The following is a 19833-nucleotide window of genomic DNA, read 5'->3' on the forward strand; positions in this document are numbered from 1 at the left end:
TTGAAACTTTTTATTGGGAGGTTGTGTATCATCAGAGTACATTTACATACAGCATGCACCAAAACTACAGCACAAACTGCTCAGAACAGTATTGAGTAGTTACATAATCGTAGTCAAAGTCCCCATGCTGTTGGTTCAAATTCCTTTAAATCAATATAAAGTTATATAATCTTTAGATTACATGCTTAGGATTGGCTGTGTTCAGTTCTTAAATGTGTCGTCCACCACAGTTCAGTGTGTGTCTGGTCTGGAGGACGCCGCCTCTGTGTGGCTGTCAGCGGGGGTCTGTGCTCCCACGGCCGAGTCCTTGCTCTTGGCTGCGTTCTCGCTCTGAGCTCGGTTCTGTTTCTCCCTCTCCAGGGCTTTCTCCATCTCTGTGTAGTAGTTCAGAGCCTTCCGCACTGGGTCGATAATGTGTTGCTGCAGAAGTGATAAATGATTAATTTAAGTCTCTCTCCGCCTTGATTCACTACATGTCCCAGAGTAGCGTCACATACATTACCTCCAGGCAGGGGAAGAGGTTGGCTAGTTCAATGAAGAGAGGCAGAAGGACAAATCTGATGAAGCCTGTTTGAGATGAAGGTTTTGTTACTTTGTCTCGGTCCATGAAGGGGGTCACTGGAAGACCCTCTAGCTTCTCCACATCACTCTGAGGACAGACAGATGGAGCAGCTGGGATTCAGGGTTATAGGACCCACTTCTGTGACATCTGACTTTGCTTTGCTAGTAGATACATTACAATAAATACTACATACATACAATAAATACAGAGCAGATCATGGCAGGAAAAATGTAAACAATCCGCTGTACTATTGGAACTGATATTCGGGTATTAAAGGTCTTCACATGCAGCTGGAATCAGTACCTGGTTGTAGAACTCCTGTAGGAGACAGTCCAGCCAGGGCTCAGCCACCTCCATGGGCCGCGCCTCGTTGGATATGTCGCTCACTTTGATCAGGATCATCATCAGCTGCAGACACAAGACAGTGTCGCAAAACATTTTAATCAATGATGTATAGTTTTTATATCTGGCACTGACTAGAACCAGTGGTGATCCTAGACTCTGACGGAACCCAGGGAAAAAAGCTCATCAGAGCCCCTTCAAGAACCACAAAAGCCACAAGTTATTTCAAAGTCATAAAGATGCATATTACAAATATCACTTATCAGTTTAAGCATAGGACACAACAACTACTGCTCCTAATAACAAAATGATGACAACAACAAACTTTCTTTAATTCAATACATGTTTGGCAAATACACAGATTTGCCAAACATGAAGTTACATGAAGTTCCTAATCCATGTGCCCATTGATCACATCGCCACAGTGCCATGTTCTGTCCTCTTACCACATCTTTGTGGTCCTTGTTGGTGAAGTCAAAAGCAGGCAGGATGGACTTGAACTTATTGAGAATCTCGTTGTGTCTCGTCATGTCAGTGGCCAGAATGCACCTGCAGTTACAACAGAATAAAAATGAAACTGTGTAATGTGGAGTTATCAGGACTGAATAACATTAGGAAATGTGCGTACTGAGAGGATGAGAAAGATGATCTCACTTGATGATTCCTTCTCTTATCCGTTTGTACTGATCCATGGACAGATTTCTAAAGATGTTGCTCTCTGTCTACACAACAGAAGATCACTGTCATTTTAGTTGAAATCCCTGAACTAAAAATGCATTTTTCATCCTCACCTTCTCCAGTATCTCAAACGCCACAGCACAGTGATGGTTCTCCAGTGGAGAGATGTCGTTGTAGCGAAGAGCGAGTTCAGTCCGAGCGTTTATCTGAAAGATGCTCAGAGATTATTTTAGCGTTTCTGATTAGAATTAGAGTTGATGATGACGCAGTTCAATATGCACTGGTACCAGAGTCTCAAGGGACACCGACAAAAACCCCAATTAAAATGTAAATGTTAAATAATGTTCTATAGTGCTTTTACATTCAAATGAAATGAATACAATGAGATGTTTGAAAATGGGAGTGAACACCAAACAGGTCAAATGCAACAGTGTGCTGTACATAAAATGAAGAAGTTTCAGTGCAGTGTATTTTAGCTGATATAACTGCCAGATATGTTATAGTAATAGTAGTATTTCACTCAGTCATCACACATAATTTTTTAAAATCTTTTTATCTTTATTTTATCTTTCATCAGATCACATTTGCTCTCCTGTATTAAAAAAAGTGAGACTCTGAGCATTATTTGTATTTTATTATACACTAAATCATTAAATTTCATAGCATAGGAATTTATAAACAATGAATTCGTGTGATTATAGAAACCAGCTTATTTTTGTAGTTAAGACTATTGAATGTATTCTTCCTGCTCCTTTTAAAGGAGGCCCCCCACACTGCCAGACAATAAGTTATATAGGGATGTCTATGTTTATAAGTATATTGGGTTTAGCATGTGTGTTGCTGATGATGATTATGAGAGGTTGCAGAAAAACATCCCAGAATTTATTTGAGCTGATTTTCATACAGTGTCTCTATTACAGTGTTTGTCCACTAGATGGCACTGATAAGTTTTATATTATGAAAGTCAGAATTATTTCAGAACTTAAGATAAAGCACGTGTTTACATTTGTTCACTTGTGTCTCAGTAAAATATCTGTTCCTTTACAAGCATTACTGGTCAGTGCAATTATTCCTCTTGTCCTTAAGAGCTGTGAAAAGATCCCTTAGACAGCAATCTGAAGGTAAATCATGGGGCACAAAATCCACGGTCCTCATTCTGTGCAGAGCTTCAGCAGTAGAGTGACAGGGGGCATCCTCCACAGTCTTATTAGTATCAGAGTCCTGCTTTGTGTTGCAGCTCAGTCTGTGGAAGCACTAACAAGGGATTTCATTTACCTGATAGGCGTTGTTGTAACCCGTGTGGTCGAGGTCGTGGCAAACTGCAGAGGTCAGCATGATCAGCAGGTCGATGGTGTCCATCTTACTCCTCAGGTCAGTCAGCCAGATCAAACCGTACATCTGCTCACAGATACAGAAACAGTGAAGTGCAGAGTTGGAAATGGAGATGTTCATAAGTAAATAACATAACTGTACATAACTTGGAAAAAGAATGTTGTGCTATTAAAAGATTAAAGTTGCGTGCATCCATTTTTTTTTTTTTTGGTCCACTTCGCGGCAGTGGAACAAACCATAAACACAGTTTTTACATATTATCCCCTTATGAAGTTGCTATGACGAACATGTTAGCAAACAATCTGAATGTAAATCCAATATTTCATTCTCCTTCCAGCTCTGTATCGATCCCCATCAAATCCTGAGGGAAATGTCTTCAGCTCCTTAGCAGCTAAATGCTCCAGTATGTTCACCAGCTCGTTGCTTTGTCTGTCTGCTCTTATGTTTATACCTTGAAACAGCTGGAAACAGCTGGAAATGACAGTGGTGAGTGAATCAATCAGTAAGTTTCCACTCCTAAAACAACAATAAATGAGCTGAAAGATGCTAAATGCTCTGCAGAGTTCAGGGTGATAATTCTCTGTGGCCCCAACAGCAACATTTCAACATTATAGTGGAATCTGATTCAATAACATCAAAATTGATTAATATTGATTAATAATAATAATTACTATTGATTTATAGAACTGATAATGATGGAACAAGCAGCATCATATAGAGATAATAGCTTAGATGGAACATGGACACTGACAAATGACTATATTTATAAAAAATTAAAAAAATAGGCAGTAAATTTAAGAAATGATTGAATGAATTGTTTAAGAAACAAAGCCAGTGCAATGAATAGAAACCTGAACCTTGTATGTTGAACATCAAAGTCCTGACAAGGAGGATTGGTGATTAAATCACCTCTGACATACTGTCCTCATGTTTTGTATTTCCATTGTTATTGGTCTCAAAATGTGAATTAAAAAACTGATTAATGCAGGTTTAAACCAGACTGATTTACTGGCGTCTTTGGGTCAACGGTAGTTATGGACACAACATTAGCATATCATCACCTGTTAAGTTGATGTGATGAACTGTAAGCAACATTAGAGTTGTGTCTCTAGCCACCTGATGAATGTTGGTCCAATATTTAATTCTGTCTGGGGGGGTCAGGTAGTTTGTAGTGGGTGTTTTTCTGCCTCATGAGGTTAAAAACGTCATGAGAACAGTGACAGTGAACCAAAACAATAAAAACAATGAGCTTAAACTAATGCTCCATAAAATCATAAAGATGCTAGTGCAACATTGAGTGACCTCTTGTCACATTGTTTTCACATTAGCATTGTTCTTGATTATAGCTGCTTTAAAGAATTGAACCTTTGTGTGTCAGAAATATATAAAAAATGTTACAACTGCTGACCATCCAGAGTGCAGTGAGTCATCTGTCTCCCCTGAGGGCTAAATGTCCTTCACCAATTAGCCTTCAATTGTGTCCGTAATTATGAAATAGGGCGTAATTGCCCTATTTCATAATTACGGACACAATAGGGCGCTCCATGATTTGCCCTGATAAAACTTCACTCCAGCACACACACACACACACACTCACCATCTGGGTAACACAGAAGCAGTGTTTGAAGTTGTGAAAAGGGATGTTGTTGTATCTGCGGTAGACTTCAAACAGGAACTGTTGCAGTACTTCAGGCTCGATGTTGAAGGTCGCTATGAAATCTAAATCTGTGTACATGACCTGCAGGAGCACCATGATCTCTGCGTCCTCCCACTGCCTGCACAGACACACACAAAGTACACCACAACACGAGTGTGTGACGTTTTCCATTCAATTCCTACAGATGAATGGTTTATCAAAGGTGCTCAATAAGCACTAAGGAAGGTACAGAAATGGTTTTCCAGGTTGAAAAGCAGGTAAAGCAGCAGATCATAATCCTACATTACAGAAAGACAAATAAGCTACTCCCCAGCTGCAGTGTTTAAAGCCTTCTGCTTGTAGCTGTTTTCTCAGGACGTACTCTGTCTCACTCATGGACAAGCTAATGACTGAAATATCTGAGTAAATAGTAAATATATCATTCAATATGTTGTAGTAAAATCAAACCTGCAACAGGCTGTTCTGGTTGACAATGACAGTAAAATCTAATGTTGAAGTTATTGGTAATATTTCAGTCCTAATAACCAGACAATAAAACAATATATTAATGGAAAAGAGTAGATAACAGTTCAAATTTTTAAACTTCTCGATAAATATTGATTTAATTACAATATATTTTTTTATAGTTACAATGAATTTTCTGCTTCCAATGGGGAAATGCGAGGGCGTCCCAAAGCTTGCCAGTGTATTTATACCCTCCCCCTTAATGAGGAGGCCCTCCACAGAGTGGGAGGGTGTAAGGACTGTTATTTTTTTCCAGGTTCTTCCTGATTACCTGGCCCTTCCCATCTCATTAATAGATTAGCTTCACCTGGTTGGAGCCTATTTAAGCAGGGAGGTTTCAAGATGTTATACAGGTAGTTTTAGGTAGTGCTTAAATTTTTCCCTGCATCCAACACCTACACTACACTACTGATCAGTGACTTCATATTTTCTAGTCAGGCACAACAAGCGTCATAGCAAAGTGTGTGAACACTTGTGTTATTATGATATTTCATTTTTAATTTTTTAAAACATTTGCAAAAAACTTCACTTTGTCATATGTTTTTTTTTATTTTAGCATAAGGCTACAACATAACGAAATGTCTGCTGTATGTCTTCAGGTAAGAATGGCCTCTTGCTGAATGTCAGAGTAGTTCAGCCAGAAAGTGCTGAGAAACTAATACATCGTTTGTTTGTTGTTGTTTTTTTTTTTATTCAATTAGGTTGTTAACAATAACAACATTGAGAATAATGCTAGCCCCTTTTACAATACTTTCAAATGGATTTTGTAATTTGCGATGATTATGTGACGCCTTGATTGTACCTCATATCTATCCACCTCCATCATCGTGGGTTTGCTTTAAAAGCTTTTGGACAAATAAAATGATGACCAAGCCCCATTGAATGCAACATGCACTTTCTCCCAGTGAAGCCCACTTCAAACATGGTGGGTTGATTAAGCCTTTTATGAAGACCTTCTTTTGATTTGTGAGCCCTCTGCAGACCTATTCATATTGAGATGAGTGTGTCAATCAGAAGAAAAGGGTGAGGGCTCCTGTCCTCGTCACAAATGCATCAGAGGTGCTTGCATGGCACGACTGTCATTAGCCGACCGCCTGTCTCATTGTCTGCACACTGGGGAAACAGGTGCATTGATTGTTTATTGGTGATCACACATGTGGCAGACACCCAGCATATCTTGGTGATGATGCTGCAGAAAATTCTTACTGTTAAAATGTAACTTACCAGTTATCGAAGGTTGGTGTCTTTAGGTACTGCCTTACTTCCTCTGATACCTCCAGAGAGCTGCAGTGTGACAACATGATCACTAATGATGACTAGATACTCAAACACATTATACCAGATGTACAGTATCATAGTTCTTGTGTTGTACCTGAACATACCTCATTTGAAGAAACTTTTCCCGTACGTGCTCACACTCCTCCCTGGTTTTCCGCAGGGTTCTCTTGTGGTAGAAGGGAGAGGGTTTGTGTTTTCCCTCTGACAGGTCTTTAAACAACCCGAGCCAGCTCAGATGCTCCACACTCTGAAACAGAACGGAAATAAATCCAGTCAGCTGAGTCTGAAGGTGAGAGAACAGTAGTTCATCTCACTGCAAAACAGTGCACTGTTAAACAAAAAAAAAAAAAAAATCATATATTACAACCTAAAAAGTTCAGTTGCTGCCTTCAAAATGTTAGTAAATTCAAGGTGAAGATAAGCTTTGTTGTTGTTAGAACAACTCATGTTTATAAGTTCTTCAGTCTGAAAATGAAAACTAGACGTTCTAAGTTGAATTAGCTTGAAATCAACAAAACTTGCATATTTACATTAAGATGTAAATGAGAAAAGATTTGTTGATTCCGCTAAAACCTGCATTTTTCACAGTGCAGTTTGGTGATTATATTCAGTGGGTTCATCGCTTTTTTTTTTTTAAGTACAACTTTATTATATATTATAATATATTATATTATATTAATAGGTTCCATGTTCTTTTCACAAAATCTTATGAGCAGCTTTAAAGCCAGACAACACTTTGGCCATACCTCTAGTTTTATCTGGAACGAATCCACCTGTTTCTTCATCTCATACACGACTGCAGGAGTCTCGCCAGCTTCGATCAGGATTTTCTTCTCCAGGCCCTGCAGTCTGAACCCACACACCATCAGTGATGGCTTTAGCTGTCAGACATTCATCTATACCTCGGGACTGTTGTGTAAAAAGTCCCCAAATGTTGGTCATGTGTTTGTCTCGCTGACCTTTTTCTCTTACTGTTTTTACATTCTCATATTTTAAATTTTCTCAAGGACATCATTAAGTACATCCTGTTTCTCTTATTTCCCACCCTGCCTACCTTTTCTCCATGGACGAGAGATCAAATCCTAGCGCACCAGCAAGCTCTGCACCTGAAACGACAAGACAGAAAAGAGGGAGGCTGTCAACAGTTTTAAAATAAATCCAAGCAGTCTGAGTCCCATGGTGCAAAGTTAAAGATACCTAACGGCTCACTGTTGCAGTCGGCGGCCACCACCTCCAGCTTGTAGCAGGAGTTTGGGCTGTTGGGCTCAAGACCTGGGGAGATGTTGATGATGTTGCCTTTGGGGTTGTACAGTTTCAGGATGTCATGGGGTCCGGCCTCGGCTGCAGAGCGGAAAAGATCTAAAAGAACGGATCATCATTCATCTCACACTGTGTCCTGAGAAAATATGTTGCAATGTCTATAGAACCTACGACAGTAAAATGCTGCTTGGACATTAATTCATGAGAAATAATAATCTAGTGATATAACATATGACAGTCTCAGGGGTCATTTTACTACATTGAGTGCACTTGTGCCTCTGATACTTTCTTGATACTTTTAAGTACATTTTCCTGATATTTCCTGATTTGTTTTTTTTTTGCTTGCAATGAACAAGACCTTAAAACGGTGCTTTCTCTTGCCTCCCTCACCTCCTCAAACGGAGTATACATAAAGTGAAGCCATTACTACACAAAGCCTCAACCCAGCGTGACAAGTCAGGAGCTGTCAGTGGCAGCTGTGTCGCTGTCTGCAGCCCAGACAACCTCCACTACACTCACACAATTATTTCATCTGCTTGTGTAAGGGCTCATGTATAAATCTGATCCATGCTTTTATCAGGTTGCAAAAAGCTGTGAAAATATTTGTCTGTCATTGATTAATTCTCGATATGAGAAACTGTTATTATACCATCAGTTTTAACATTATATCTACCGTCTTTCAGCTAGTGTAAAATCATGTAACATGGGAGATGTTTGGGAGACGTCCCTCATAATAAAACAAACTGGTCACAAAATCAGAATCAGAAAAGCAGATATTGATTCTTAAACACTACAATCACATATCTGGACACATGTGGATATGGTTCAAATCAGACATACCACACATGCCTTAGATTGCTTTTCTAACATACAGTAGATACGTGAACATGTAGCAACATACATGTAATTTTAGGCTCCTACCTTTGACGTCCTGTGCAGGACAGTCCACTGGGAGCTCGGCCTGCTCTGGTCTCCCATTCACTGTGAAGAAGATGATTTTTGTTGCCATGTCATGAATTTAGAAGCAGGGATGTTGCACTGTCTCTGTTGATCTGTCTGTCTCACCTCATCGTTTCACTGCTGTCACCTCCACCCCCTTGTTGTTCTCTCCACCTCCTCCTCTGCCCCTCCTTCCCGATCCATCCTTTGTACTGTTCCTTTCTTAAAAAAAGCGTTTTTATACAAGAGTGAATTCAGTTCATTTAGCTCAAAAATACATTTTCTCATGTTTATTGTCAGAGATAAAGGAGTAAGAGCGTCCATGAAAACTTGTGACCTCCAGGAAGAGACTGAAGAACTCTGGCTTTATGTGTATGGTATTTGTCAAAAGGCGAATTTTTTAATCAAGTCATTAACTGAATTGTTGTTGGACTCACAAAAATATTCTTTCTGTAAAAACGACCAATGAAATAAAAGGTTACCTCACATCTGTATTCGCACAGTATTTGAACCTAGTTTCTGGAGTTGAGTGTGAATAAGAGCTAAATGTGAGCTGCTGTGTTTAACTGCTCTACCTGCGGGACGGTGTGTCTGCTGCTGCGGGACAGACCCGCCGCACCGCACCGCACCGCACCGCACCGCACCGCACCGCACCGCACCGCACCGCACCGCACCGCACCTGCGGGGCCGAGCTCGCTCCAGCAGGGGGCAGCAGCGCGCGACCGCTGGAGCGAGCCCCGGCGCGAAGAAGGTCTGCGCATGCGCGGCTCGCTCAGCTGCGGTGACGGATTGGCTTCGGAGAAAACAAGTGAAACCGGGAGCAGAGTTTTATTGTAGTTTTTATCGGTCCCCGGTTGAACACGATGGCCGGTACTGCGCTGAAGAGGCTCATGGCGGAGTATAAACGTGAGTGAGCCGAACCCCCCCGTCTGAAGGCCGTCTCCGGCCGGGGGGGTAACTTGTAACAGTAGCAAACAGGGCTAAGCTAACTGCCCCGGGAGCCCCTGTAATCCTGCTGCACCAAACTTCATTAAAAAATACGCCACTTTAAAACTTTTAACGCTCCGCCATATTCAGGTGATTTTACTGCAACATGAATGTGTAACTGTGACGAAAACACGGAGTGTCCGTTTAATTCGGCGTCATTTTCCTCCACACAGCGACAAAAACAACGATAACACAACGTATTGTAACGTGATGTGTTAGTGCGGCTGGTCGGCATCATCCTCAGTGATCTGCTGCTGTTCACAGGCTGCAATTATTTTAATTCTCGAACAAGTGCCCTCAGTCTGAATCAGATAAATTTAGCTGAAGCACCGTCCTCTGTCAGTCTGTGTGGTGCAAACAGAAATCAAGGTTAGAGATCATAAACAGGTCGGAACACTGCTTCCATTACTTTGTCAGTTTTTTTAATGGAGTTTGGTGCACCCGGGGCTAGTCATTTACTAGATTAGGTAGTGGAAGTCGTATTATTGTGTCAGCAGCTGTTAGCATATTAGCACATATGTCAGCGTTCATTTAAACAGTCCAGGGCGAGATAAGTGTAGTGGCTCTGATCCGGACCTGGTCTCTAGAATAAAGCTTTGACAGATCTGAGACTGTGATGTAAACATTTACCTGAGTCCACCAGGTGTGGCAGCTGTGGATGTAGCTCAGGGTTTTCGTTGTAGACCAGGTTCAGATGTGGTCTGGTTCCCTGTATGCTAACCTGTGTGTGTGCTGTGTTATGTTTCAGAGCTGACCTTGAACCCACCTGAGGGGATTGTTGCAGGTGAGACTTTCTGACACAAACATGAACACAGGTTTAACACAAAGAGAAGTTTAAGAAAAAGCATGTTATAAAGAGACATGGGGTGGTCTGCAGAGCTCCACAGGTGTGGGCTGAGCTTGATAAATGTCACTACCTCACCTGTTTTTAAAAGTAATTTAAAGCAGTAGTTGCTTCTAAAATATGTTTTAACCCTGAGAGGCTGGTGTCTTCAGAACTGGTTACTCTACTGTGCTGTTGTCTTTTCTTTTCTTTTTTACCATTTGTTTCTGATACTTGCCCATTGAATTAATGCTTGGACTGATGGGATAGAGGTTTTCAGGCCATTTAATTTTTCTTCTTAGGGTTTTAGGATGTAGGTATTTTTTAGCTGAAATTGTATTTGCACAGTGACTGGTTCCCTGTTCACAAGCTCATTGGGCCGTCCCATTATCACCCATTGTTAAATCATGTTTGTATGGTTTTACTTTTATTCTGATTTGTGTGAAATAAATGAAATGAAATTGTAAATCCCCTGGCAGTGACTCTGCACCACAGAGGACAATTTTTCTAATGTTTTCAGGGCAACTGAAGTTTTCTTCCAGGATGCATGTAGTGACCATCAGCAGAACAACAGCTGGAGTGGTCACATGATCACATGCAGTTAACACACTCACAGTTTAACTTTCTGTGGTGAACATCCCTTCTCCATGAGAAGTGATGTCAGTGATTCTGAAGATGAAGTAGACACAGTAAACATATTTCTTTTCTCCTGCAGGTCCAGCCAATGAGGAGAACTTCTTTGAGTGGGAGGCTCTCATCATGTGAGTAGAGACGGCACAACAATCAGATGATGAACAGTGTGACCGTGATAAATCTGCTGTTTACCTGATTCAGCTTCATGCAATTACCTGGTTAACCCTGAACCTTTAACTGGCCAAACAGCAGCTGTAATAGCTGTTAACAGCAAAAACCACATTGATTTGTTGCAGCTAATTCCCAACTTGGCTCCATATTTTAATATGATGTATAATGTGCTGAAGCTCAGAGCCTGAGGAACAGAACATGTTCTGTTTATGTTCTCATAAACTGGATTTACTCATTTTTATTTACAGAAACAGGAATCTGATAAAATGTTTGGTGCAGATCAGATAATATTAATGAACCACATCCAAATTACACTCAGTTGTCATGACAACACAAAAATATTAAAAAAAAAAAAAAAAAAAAAAAAAAACTGGTGTCCACATACTTTTGTCCACATTGCCATCCTCTGTAGTGACCAGCAGGTGTCAGTGTTACACTGTGTTAACAGTCTCTGTGTTTCTCATCACAGCTGCTCTGATCTCTGAGGATCACAGTCAATCAACATTCATTTATATATTTATTTATCTCTGTGTAGAGAAGTTAGTTTTCGTCCTCCAGATTTAAGGTAGCTGGTTCAAAACATGTTCTATTTAGTGATGAACATACACCAGGGCTGAATTACTGCTGCCGAATGTATTTATACTGTTGGAGTAATAATGGTGAAATCATTAAACAAGCCCCGCCCACCTGGACCCACCATCCAGCCTTTCAGGATTTGGTTTCTCGGAGTGTTTACCTGATATCTGCTATATTTTGATTGGATCACTCAGAAAACAGCCCTTCCTGTTTTCACTGACCTGTTGTCACTAGAGCTCCAGAGAGAAGCCTGAGAGAGGAGATGTAAAACTACACTGAGGTGGTTTTTGGTTCTTAAACCACAGATATATCTTCTGATGGAGATCAATACTTCAGATAAAACACTGGAGAAGTTAAAGCATGGACCTTTAATGTGAGTAGGTTTATATCAGTATAAGAAGAACTGTCAGGCAGATACAGCCTCATTAACACCCACTGACCTGTACAGTGTGGTGACAGAGCTGGAGACGTGTCAGTCAGTCAGTGTTGGAAGAAGCTGCAGTGAACGGATTAGATTAGATCTTTATTGCCATTGTTTTCAGAACAATAAAAATCGGTTTAGCAGCTCATCAGCAGCATAAAAAACAATAAAGTTCAACAAATACAAGCAAACTATACACAGAGGTAAAGTGGCGTAAACAACGCAGTAGAGCTAAAGTGGCAGCATGTGGGTTGGTATGTGCAATATGATAGTCCTTGGTAAGACAATGTGGGTGGGTCGGTGGGGTTATTGCTCACAGCAGTCAGTCTTGTTCAGTGTTTGGCGGGGGGTGATGTCAGTGAAGGCATCATCATTAGGTGTAACTGAACCTCCTGTTGTTGTTGTTAGCGTGCCAGCAGCTTCAGTTTGCCCTTCAATTTAACCAGCAGCTCATTTACAGTCCACATTCCTGCTCCGTCTGCCCCTACCCCCCCTTCACTGACATCACCCACACCACATCCCATCATTACCTGGGACAGTCTTCAGGTCTGACTGATGTCTGCAGTGTTACAGGATGTTTCTGGCTATAATGTTGCTGCAGCATCAGTTTTTCTTCCTCTGGAAAGTGACACCTAACAATGAGGTTACATCTGATTCAGTCATTCAGTGATTCAGTCAGAGGTAGTGCTGCAGCTGCTGATGAGTTTCATCATCTCTCAGTGAGCAGGTTACTTCTTCACTTCACCGGTTAATCATTTAGCCAAATCATAGAAGCATGCCTGTCTCTCCCGGTCTGATGTGAATAATTGCTTTCAAGACTCATGGTGGATTATATTTCATGCAGGATGTAGAAAATGTGTTTCATTAGAGGTCTGAACAGCAATTCAAATTAGCAGTGAGATGTTCACCCTTATGTGTAAATCAGCTGTAGAAACATCTCAGCATTTGAATCCAGGTGATTAAACTATTTTCAGGGACATCAGAGACTTTATCAGACTGTCGGCCTCAGACAGTGAACTCCCTGTTCTGTTTTATATCAGAAGTTGGTTGTTATGCTGATAAAACAGTCGCCCTTACCTGCCTCAGATGTGCGTAGACCCTCTGCTGATTGGTGGTGCAGATTGTGTGTGTGTGTGTGTGTGTGTGTGTGTGTGTGTGTGTGTGTGTGTGTGTGTGTGTGTGTGTGTGTGTGTGTGTGTGTGTGTGTGTGTGTGTGTGGGGGGTCAGTCATCAGTTTACCATATGGAAGAGGAGGTGAAGCAGAGAGGAGTCAGAAATAACCTGCAGATAGACGATAGATCAGATCAGATCATCAGCTCACAGCAGTGTGAGTCCAGATAGCTGATGTATTCAGATATTCAAACATCCATCTGAACTCTGATAATCACCAAACACTCAGCACCAAACACAATGAGGATAAAAGTTCTTTTCACTCTGGTCCTGATCCTGTGTCCAGATGTTTGATATGGATCATTTCAAGTTGCTTTGCTTTCACTCTGTTGGACACCTGCAGCTGATCAGACCTCATGATACAGCACAAACAGATGGTTAACACCTTTTGACCTTGTCTTCAGACACATAGAGGGTTTTTAAATATATCTAAGGACCAATAGAACCCCTCCTTTGTCCGCTAAAAACATCTAAAGGACATCTACAACCACTTCAGTGACCACCTGAACCTCCAGAGATGCATAGAACATCTGTAAGAACTGTTAGAACCTCCCAAAGGACTAGCTAAATTCTCTCTCCTTACTAGAACTCCTTAAAAGACTGTGAGAACTACTACTTTCACTGATCTTAAGGACACCTAGAACCAGCTCAGCTCGGATAAAGGACCCATAGAACCTCTGTAGGGACCATTAGAAGTTCCTAAAGGACCACTAGAACCTCCTAAATGATGGCTTGTTGGAACCTCCTGAAGAACCACTGCAATCTCTACCTTGAGCAATAAAACCACCATAATGACCGGTAGAACCTCAAACGACCACTAGAACCTCTGATTGGACCACTAGAAACCGTGGACTGTTAGAAGCTTGGAAAGGATGGCTAGAAATGTACCCACTATCCTTCTAAAGGACCACTAGAACCTCTGGATGTCCCAAGGATGTCCTAAACAACCCTTAGAACCAGTACCATTAGATCCTAAAATGATCCCTAGAATCTCCATACCTTTAAAACTTCCCAAAGGAGGGCAAGGGCCTCCTTAAGAACTGTTAGAACTACCTAAAGGACTGATAAAACATAGGACAGAACCCCACAGTCCTCCTGAAGGACAGCAAGAATCCCCTAATCCCCACTAGAATCTTTTCTAAGACATGGAAAACCTCCTAAAGCACTGCAAGAAACTTCTAATGTTCTTGTGGTTCTTCAAAAAGGTCCACTAAAACCACCTCGGTAACAACTCTTACAGGATTACCAGAACCTCCTAAAGAAACCATAAACCCTCCTAAGTAACTGCTAGAACCCCCGTTGGATTCTGTGATCTACAGATGGGTGAATGAAAGTAAAACTCAACGTGTAGTGTGTTAGTATGGTGTCCTTCCATCACGACCCTTGTTATGTGTACTCTTAAAGAACCCCTAGAACCTCCTCTACAACCAGTAGACCCACTGTTCTGTGTTCTGTGGAGTTTATTTCACATTAAAAGAAGCTGACGCTGCTGTCTCTGTGTTTCAGGGGTCCTCAGGACACATGTTTTGAGGGTGGAGTGTTTCCAGCCGTCCTCAGTTTTCCCTCCGATTATCCTCTCAGTCCTCCTAAGATGAGGTTCACCTGCGACATGTTTCACCCCAACAGTAAGTCCACGCGCTGCTGGTACAGGCTCCGCCCCACTCACTGTTGTGACTGTAAGACCAAGAAAAGCAACAAGTCCTCGCATTTAAGAACCTGCAAGTGTCAAATATTTGACATTTTTACTTTAAAAATTACTCAAAAGATGAATCAATCATCAAAATAGCTGCTAAGTAACTAATACAAAAAAGCAAATTTTCATATAAATAAATAGAAGTGGATAGCAGGCACGCACCAGCAGCTCCAGTCAAATGTACAGATGTGATGTTTTGGGAAGATCGCCCACCAGAGGTCAGAGGTCACCCAATCATTAGCCTTCATCTTGTAGTGATGTTTTGATGCGTTGGACGTCATGTGACCGTGCTCACCAGACTCAGGCGACGTCTGCTCACAGTAACGACAGAAACCTGCTTAGACGCTGTGTTCAACTCCACCTGTCTCAACACGTTGTTAGTGTCGTTAGCGTCGTTAGCGTGCTGTCATTAGTGCTGTGATTAGTGGACAGCAGTCTGAGCTGTGATGTCACAGATAGTCTGAGCACGCTCCGTAGTGATTAGAGGGCAACTGTCCCGTCATCATTATCATCAGCACCTCCACACACACACACACACACACACACACGCCCACACACCAGCATGGCCAGTAGCTGAACTTCCTGCTGTAACTGTATCATCTCATCCTGCATCAGCAAACTGCAGCAGGTAGATAAAACCCATGAAGAAGAAAACACAGGGTCGAGTTTTGATTTTCAGATCTCACAAGTGTCTGAACTGAAAAATGAAAGGACTGCAGGTTTTATTCACGTCACTGTGTCGAGACGTGAATCATTCTGAAGGCAACAGCCTGTTCTCACACACTGAGCTTTATGTTGCAGTTCAGTTTTACACACAAACATTAAACTTAAACTAAACAGTGTGTAAAACGAGGGATGGTGTTGCTTCTCGCTGTCCTCAGTATCTTTGCAGCTGACAACAGGTGATTGGTCTCTCTGCTTACCTGGCCCCACGCGGATCACAGCCAGAAAGAGCTGGTTTTAGTTCTTTCTGACTGTGAACCTGTAGCAATAGCAGCAGGTTGATGGTTAAATTCCTGCTTCAATAGCAGCTGTTAAAACCTGCAGCTGTCATGGAGCATGAAGTGCCTCCATGACAGGAAGCCAACAGGAAGCACTTATCACACCCTGATAACACTGAGCCAGATTCACTGATAATCCCTGTCTCACCTGACAGGTAAACACCTCTGTGACTGTGAGGACACTTTGTGACAGAGAACGTTCACTAACCCCAACACTCAAACCACTGACAGTCTCATCACATGAGGACCAGATTAAATGTCCTCAGTCTCTGGACATGTCCCCACTGCAGGTGGTCAAATGTCTCCAAGGACAGAAACTGTCGACTTTCAAATAAAACAACTCGGCTTTCACAACAAATTGTCAATGCTCAAAAAAAAAGTCTCGACTCCACAGTGTCTCAGCTTTCAGTGACAGTAAGTGTCTCTGCATCACTTCAAAATAAGCGTCTTAGAGTCTTAATTTTCACAAACATGTTCCCACTTTTAGCGTCTTGAATTAAAAACTGAACCTGGTCTGGACAGAACCGGTTGTTGGTCTGATGTGACTGAACTGGAACCGAACAAACACTGATCGTACAGAGACCTCAGACTGACACTGCTGTGTCCTCCTCCTCCTCCTCCTCCTCCAGTCTATCCTGATGGGCGGGTGTGTATCTCCATCCTCCACGCTCCAGGTGATGATCCGATGGGATATGAGAGCAGTGCAGAGAGGTGGAGTCCAGTCCAGAGTGTGGAGAAGATCCTGCTGTCTGTGGTCAGCATGTTGGCAGGTACATCACATGATTCACACGATACATCACACATCTAACAGCCTCAAAATAAAACGAATAAAAATTATCTGCACAAGAAAACTAATGCTGCTAAAACTCCAGGTTATTGAAAGTTGTCATGTTTCCTTTTCTCCTCCATCCTCTCCCCCCCTCACCTTCTTCTCCTCCTCCTCTTCCTCTCAGAGCCTAATGACGAGAGTGGAGCAAACGTTGACGCCTCTAAAATGTGGCGTGAGGACAGAGAGCAGTTTTACAAACTCGCCCAGAAGATCGTACGCAAGTCGCTGGGCCTTTAGAGATGCCATCACCCTGAGACGATGATGTCACCACCTTGAGATGGCGCCCAGCACTCTGTTTGTGTTTGTCTGTTTCAAAAAAAGTCCAAAGTCCTCTTTTCTCACCTCTACCTTCTCACTAGGATGACAAACACAGTGTCCTCTACGGCACCATGGAAACCATCACACACACACACACACACACACACACACACACACAGAGTGTTGTTGAGACGAACAGATCAATGAACTGATGGACAAGTGGAAGCTGATCAGACGGGTGTTTGAGATATTTCAGGACGTTTCCATCAAAATTTTACTAAACTTACTAAAAGTCGACAGAAGAAGAAGAAAACTGCGTCATGTGACCATCCTCACAATAACTTCACACCTGGACAGCACTCCAAGATGGAGGTTACTCATACTGGGGCTGGGCAATACGACCATCAGTGTTAACGTATTTATTTCATGTTGATCGATATCAATAATTATCACTATTGATGTTTAATACCAATAATGAAATCTGAACATCACTGATGATGTCGCCACAGTTTCCTCATGTGGAGACGTCTGACTCCTCATAGTCACTCATTTTTACATTTCCAACCTGTGTTTGTACAGGTGCTACACCTGAGTCAGACAGCATCATTAGCATCATTAGCATAACTAGCTTCCTGCTAAAGTGTCCTTCCTATCAACATGGACACATCCTGTCCTGCAGCTGTTGAACAAGCCACAAACAAACAAAGTCCCGCTGTTGACCAACAACAAACAGCTGACAGAGCTGAGCTTTGATTGGACAGCGTCACTTCCTCCCCTGTCAGTGTAAACGGCTTCAGCACAGGGGTGTGGTTTAATCATCAAACTGATCTGTATTGAATGAAATGAACAAAATGCCAGCTTCAGTGCAGAGAACTTTTGGACACAGCATCTCAGACTTCACCACTGGACAGAGGTTTTCAGACGAGCACTTTGTTCTTTTGAGATATGAATTAAGGCCATAACAACTAAATGTTTCTTTAATTATCTGTAATCTATCACTTAATTTTTTCAAAGAATCAATTCATTGTTTAGTTTGTAAAATGTCAGAAAGCAATGAAAAACAACCTCACAGAGCTCAGCGTCATTTCATGCTCAGCAACAATCGAAAACCCCAAAATATTCATTTAATGATATAAAACGGAGAAAAGCTGCAAATCCTCAAGTTCACTGCTGAAACTGTCGCTCGTCTCATTCTCTGTCACTGTCGATAAATTTGGCTTCAGATTCCCACGTCCGGTCGATCAGAAGCTCCTCAGCTTCTCTTTGTGGGACTTTATGCACTTTATCTCTGATTATGGGACGATGGTCTATGTCTGTGGAGGCTTCACGACTCAGAGAAGGAGCTCCAGCTGGTTTTAGTTTTGTAATTATTTTTAAAAGTGAGGCTGTGTGTCCTTCGTCTGGTTTTTGTTAAAAGCGATGACGGACGGTGACGTTTTGTTGTGAAGAGTTTCTTTTAATTTGTCTGTTGATTTAAAACGTATTTCATTAAAATAAACCAAGGAAAGAGCAACAGGTGAATGTGTGCTGGGCTCTGATTTTTAAGTTTCAAAAGTTTGGTCAAGTTCCATATTTTGTTAATTTTTTTTAAGACATTAAAAGACTTGAATTAATATTGTTCAATATACAGTTCCCCAACAATCCTACACAAGTCTTGTCAGATTATTATCTCAACATGATAAATATGTCTAAATATATCTGACCCAAACATTACTTTATGAGAAATTAAAGAAAGTGTCAAAAAGTGTCATAAAATTCCCGTATCTGCCCCCAAATCAATCAAAAAGCTTTGAATTCATTTTCCTCCAAAGAAAAAGTTATTAAAAGTCTAAATCTCGATTGTTGGCTGTGATGCTGCTTCTCTTTGTGATTGTACCTGTCAGGAGGCTCATGGGTAGCGTAGTATTTGCAGACATCCATCGTACTGAACTGAAATGTAACTCTGCAGTCGGGGGGAGGAGGAGGTGTTTAATCCAGCAGCTCCTCCCACCTCACCACTGTGTAAGAAGGGAGCGAGATGAGAGGAATAACTGAGTGTGATGACTCCAGCAGCTTCCTGTCTCAACCTGCCTCAACAATGAGATGAAAGAGAGACCAGCATCAGTCAGAGTCGGCGTGTGTGCAGACAGACAGGCCATTAGTGCTGCTTAAGCTGTGTGTTTACACAGATACTGTTATTACCTGCTCTCTGTGGTTACACGACATTAACTGCAGTATTAGAGAGGAAGGCGTGGTCTCACTGCTGCGTACATTTTGTAAATAAAGATCCTACAGAGATAAATGAAGCAGGGGAACGTTTCTAATCCAGAGAGAAGGTGAAAATGTTTGAAGTTTTCAGGGAACGTTTCATATTAAAATAAAACTTGTGGCTCATCAACAACACTTCAGAGTCTTATATTCACAGTAGGTGAACGTTAGCCAGCAAGTTAGCAAAGTGCTAACCAGCTAACCAACGTTTACATCAGTTTATTTGACATCATGACTTTCTGTCGCCATCACCCAGGCAGCCAGAACTGGGTGATTCTGGCTTAGTGTCGGCACAGTCCTGGTTTTCTACCACGTTCTTGACTTGATGGAACCCAGTTCTGGCCCAAATAGGGTCGGGCCCCAACCTTAGTGGAAAGGTTGACTGGAGTTGACACCCGGTATTGGTCCGCAATCAGGAGCTACAGCTGCCAGCTGCACCGGAACTGGGCCACAGTTGGGCCGAGAGGGTTAG

The 19833-nt window shown here is 41.8% G+C and overlaps 2 protein-coding genes and 1 long non-coding RNA gene across 5 annotated transcripts; 2 read left to right on the top strand and 1 right to left on the bottom strand.

The window, feature by feature from the left end:
* Positions 1-9244, bottom strand: LOC139614905 (high affinity cGMP-specific 3',5'-cyclic phosphodiesterase 9A-like). 3 transcript variants are annotated; one of them, XM_071472580.1, is made up of 15 exons: positions 9128-9234; positions 8535-8774; positions 7563-7712; positions 7408-7459; positions 7100-7202; positions 6458-6600; positions 6300-6359; positions 4512-4689; positions 2858-2980; positions 1696-1788; positions 1559-1626; positions 1351-1453; positions 866-970; positions 503-649; positions 1-420 (listed from the first exon to the last, which is right to left on the bottom strand). In XM_071472580.1, exons 2-15 carry the CDS (start codon positions 8620-8622, stop codon positions 232-234), a joined length of 1602 nt encoding a protein of 533 aa, XP_071328681.1. In that variant the 5' UTR covers positions 8623-8774; positions 9128-9234; the 3' UTR covers positions 1-231. The 3 variants fall into 3 exon arrangements, with proteins under 3 accessions (XP_071328681.1, XP_071328680.1, XP_071328682.1); XM_071472579.1 differs by having other exon boundaries at positions 7551-7712; XM_071472581.1 differs by having other exon boundaries at positions 249-420; positions 498-649; positions 7551-7712; positions 9128-9244.
* Positions 5443-7555, top strand: LOC139614907 (uncharacterized). The gene is made up of 4 exons (XR_011687176.1): positions 5443-5535; positions 5632-5674; positions 6514-6642; positions 7428-7555. It is a non-coding gene; the product is annotated as an uncharacterized lncRNA (long non-coding RNA).
* A 56-nt stretch (positions 9245-9300) lies between the features above and the next one.
* On the top strand, positions 9301-18631 carry ube2g2 (ubiquitin-conjugating enzyme E2G 2 (UBC7 homolog, yeast)). Its single transcript, XM_071472582.1, has 6 exons — positions 9301-9458; positions 10288-10323; positions 11078-11123; positions 14840-14958; positions 16657-16797; positions 16981-18631. Exons 1-6 carry the CDS (start codon positions 9416-9418, stop codon positions 17091-17093), a joined length of 498 nt encoding a protein of 165 aa, XP_071328683.1. The 5' UTR covers positions 9301-9415; the 3' UTR covers positions 17094-18631.
* The last annotated feature ends 1202 nt before the right edge of the window (positions 18632-19833 follow it).

The sequence above is a fragment of the Trachinotus anak genome, unplaced genomic scaffold, assembly GCF_046630095.1.
Source record: "Trachinotus anak isolate AG129_WGS33_773 ecotype Australia unplaced genomic scaffold, CSIRO_AGI_Tana_v1 ptg000039l, whole genome shotgun sequence".
NCBI classification, from domain to species: Eukaryota; Metazoa; Chordata; class Actinopteri; order Carangiformes; family Carangidae; genus Trachinotus; species Trachinotus anak.

Coding starts and splice junctions, on each gene's coding strand:
- LOC139614905 (XM_071472579.1), bottom strand. CDS start 8,622: ATGGCAACAAAAATCATCTTCTTCACAGTGAATGGGAGACCAGAGCAG. Junction 6,360..6,457: donor GAAAAGTTTCTTCAAATGAG/GTATGTTCAGGT, acceptor GTCACACTGCAG/CTCTCTGGAGGTATCAGAGG. Junction 2,981..4,511: donor GCTTCTGTGTTACCCAGATG/GTGAGTGTGTGT, acceptor ATCTGTGAGCAG/ATGTACGGTTTGATCTGGCT.
- ube2g2 (XM_071472582.1), top strand. CDS start 9,416: ATGGCCGGTACTGCGCTGAAGAGGCTCATGGCGGAGTATAAAC. Junction 11,124..14,839: donor GAGTGGGAGGCTCTCATCAT/GTGAGTAGAGAC, acceptor TCTGTGTTTCAG/GGGTCCTCAGGACACATGTT. Junction 16,798..16,980: donor TGTGGTCAGCATGTTGGCAG/GTACATCACATG, acceptor TCTTCCTCTCAG/AGCCTAATGACGAGAGTGGA.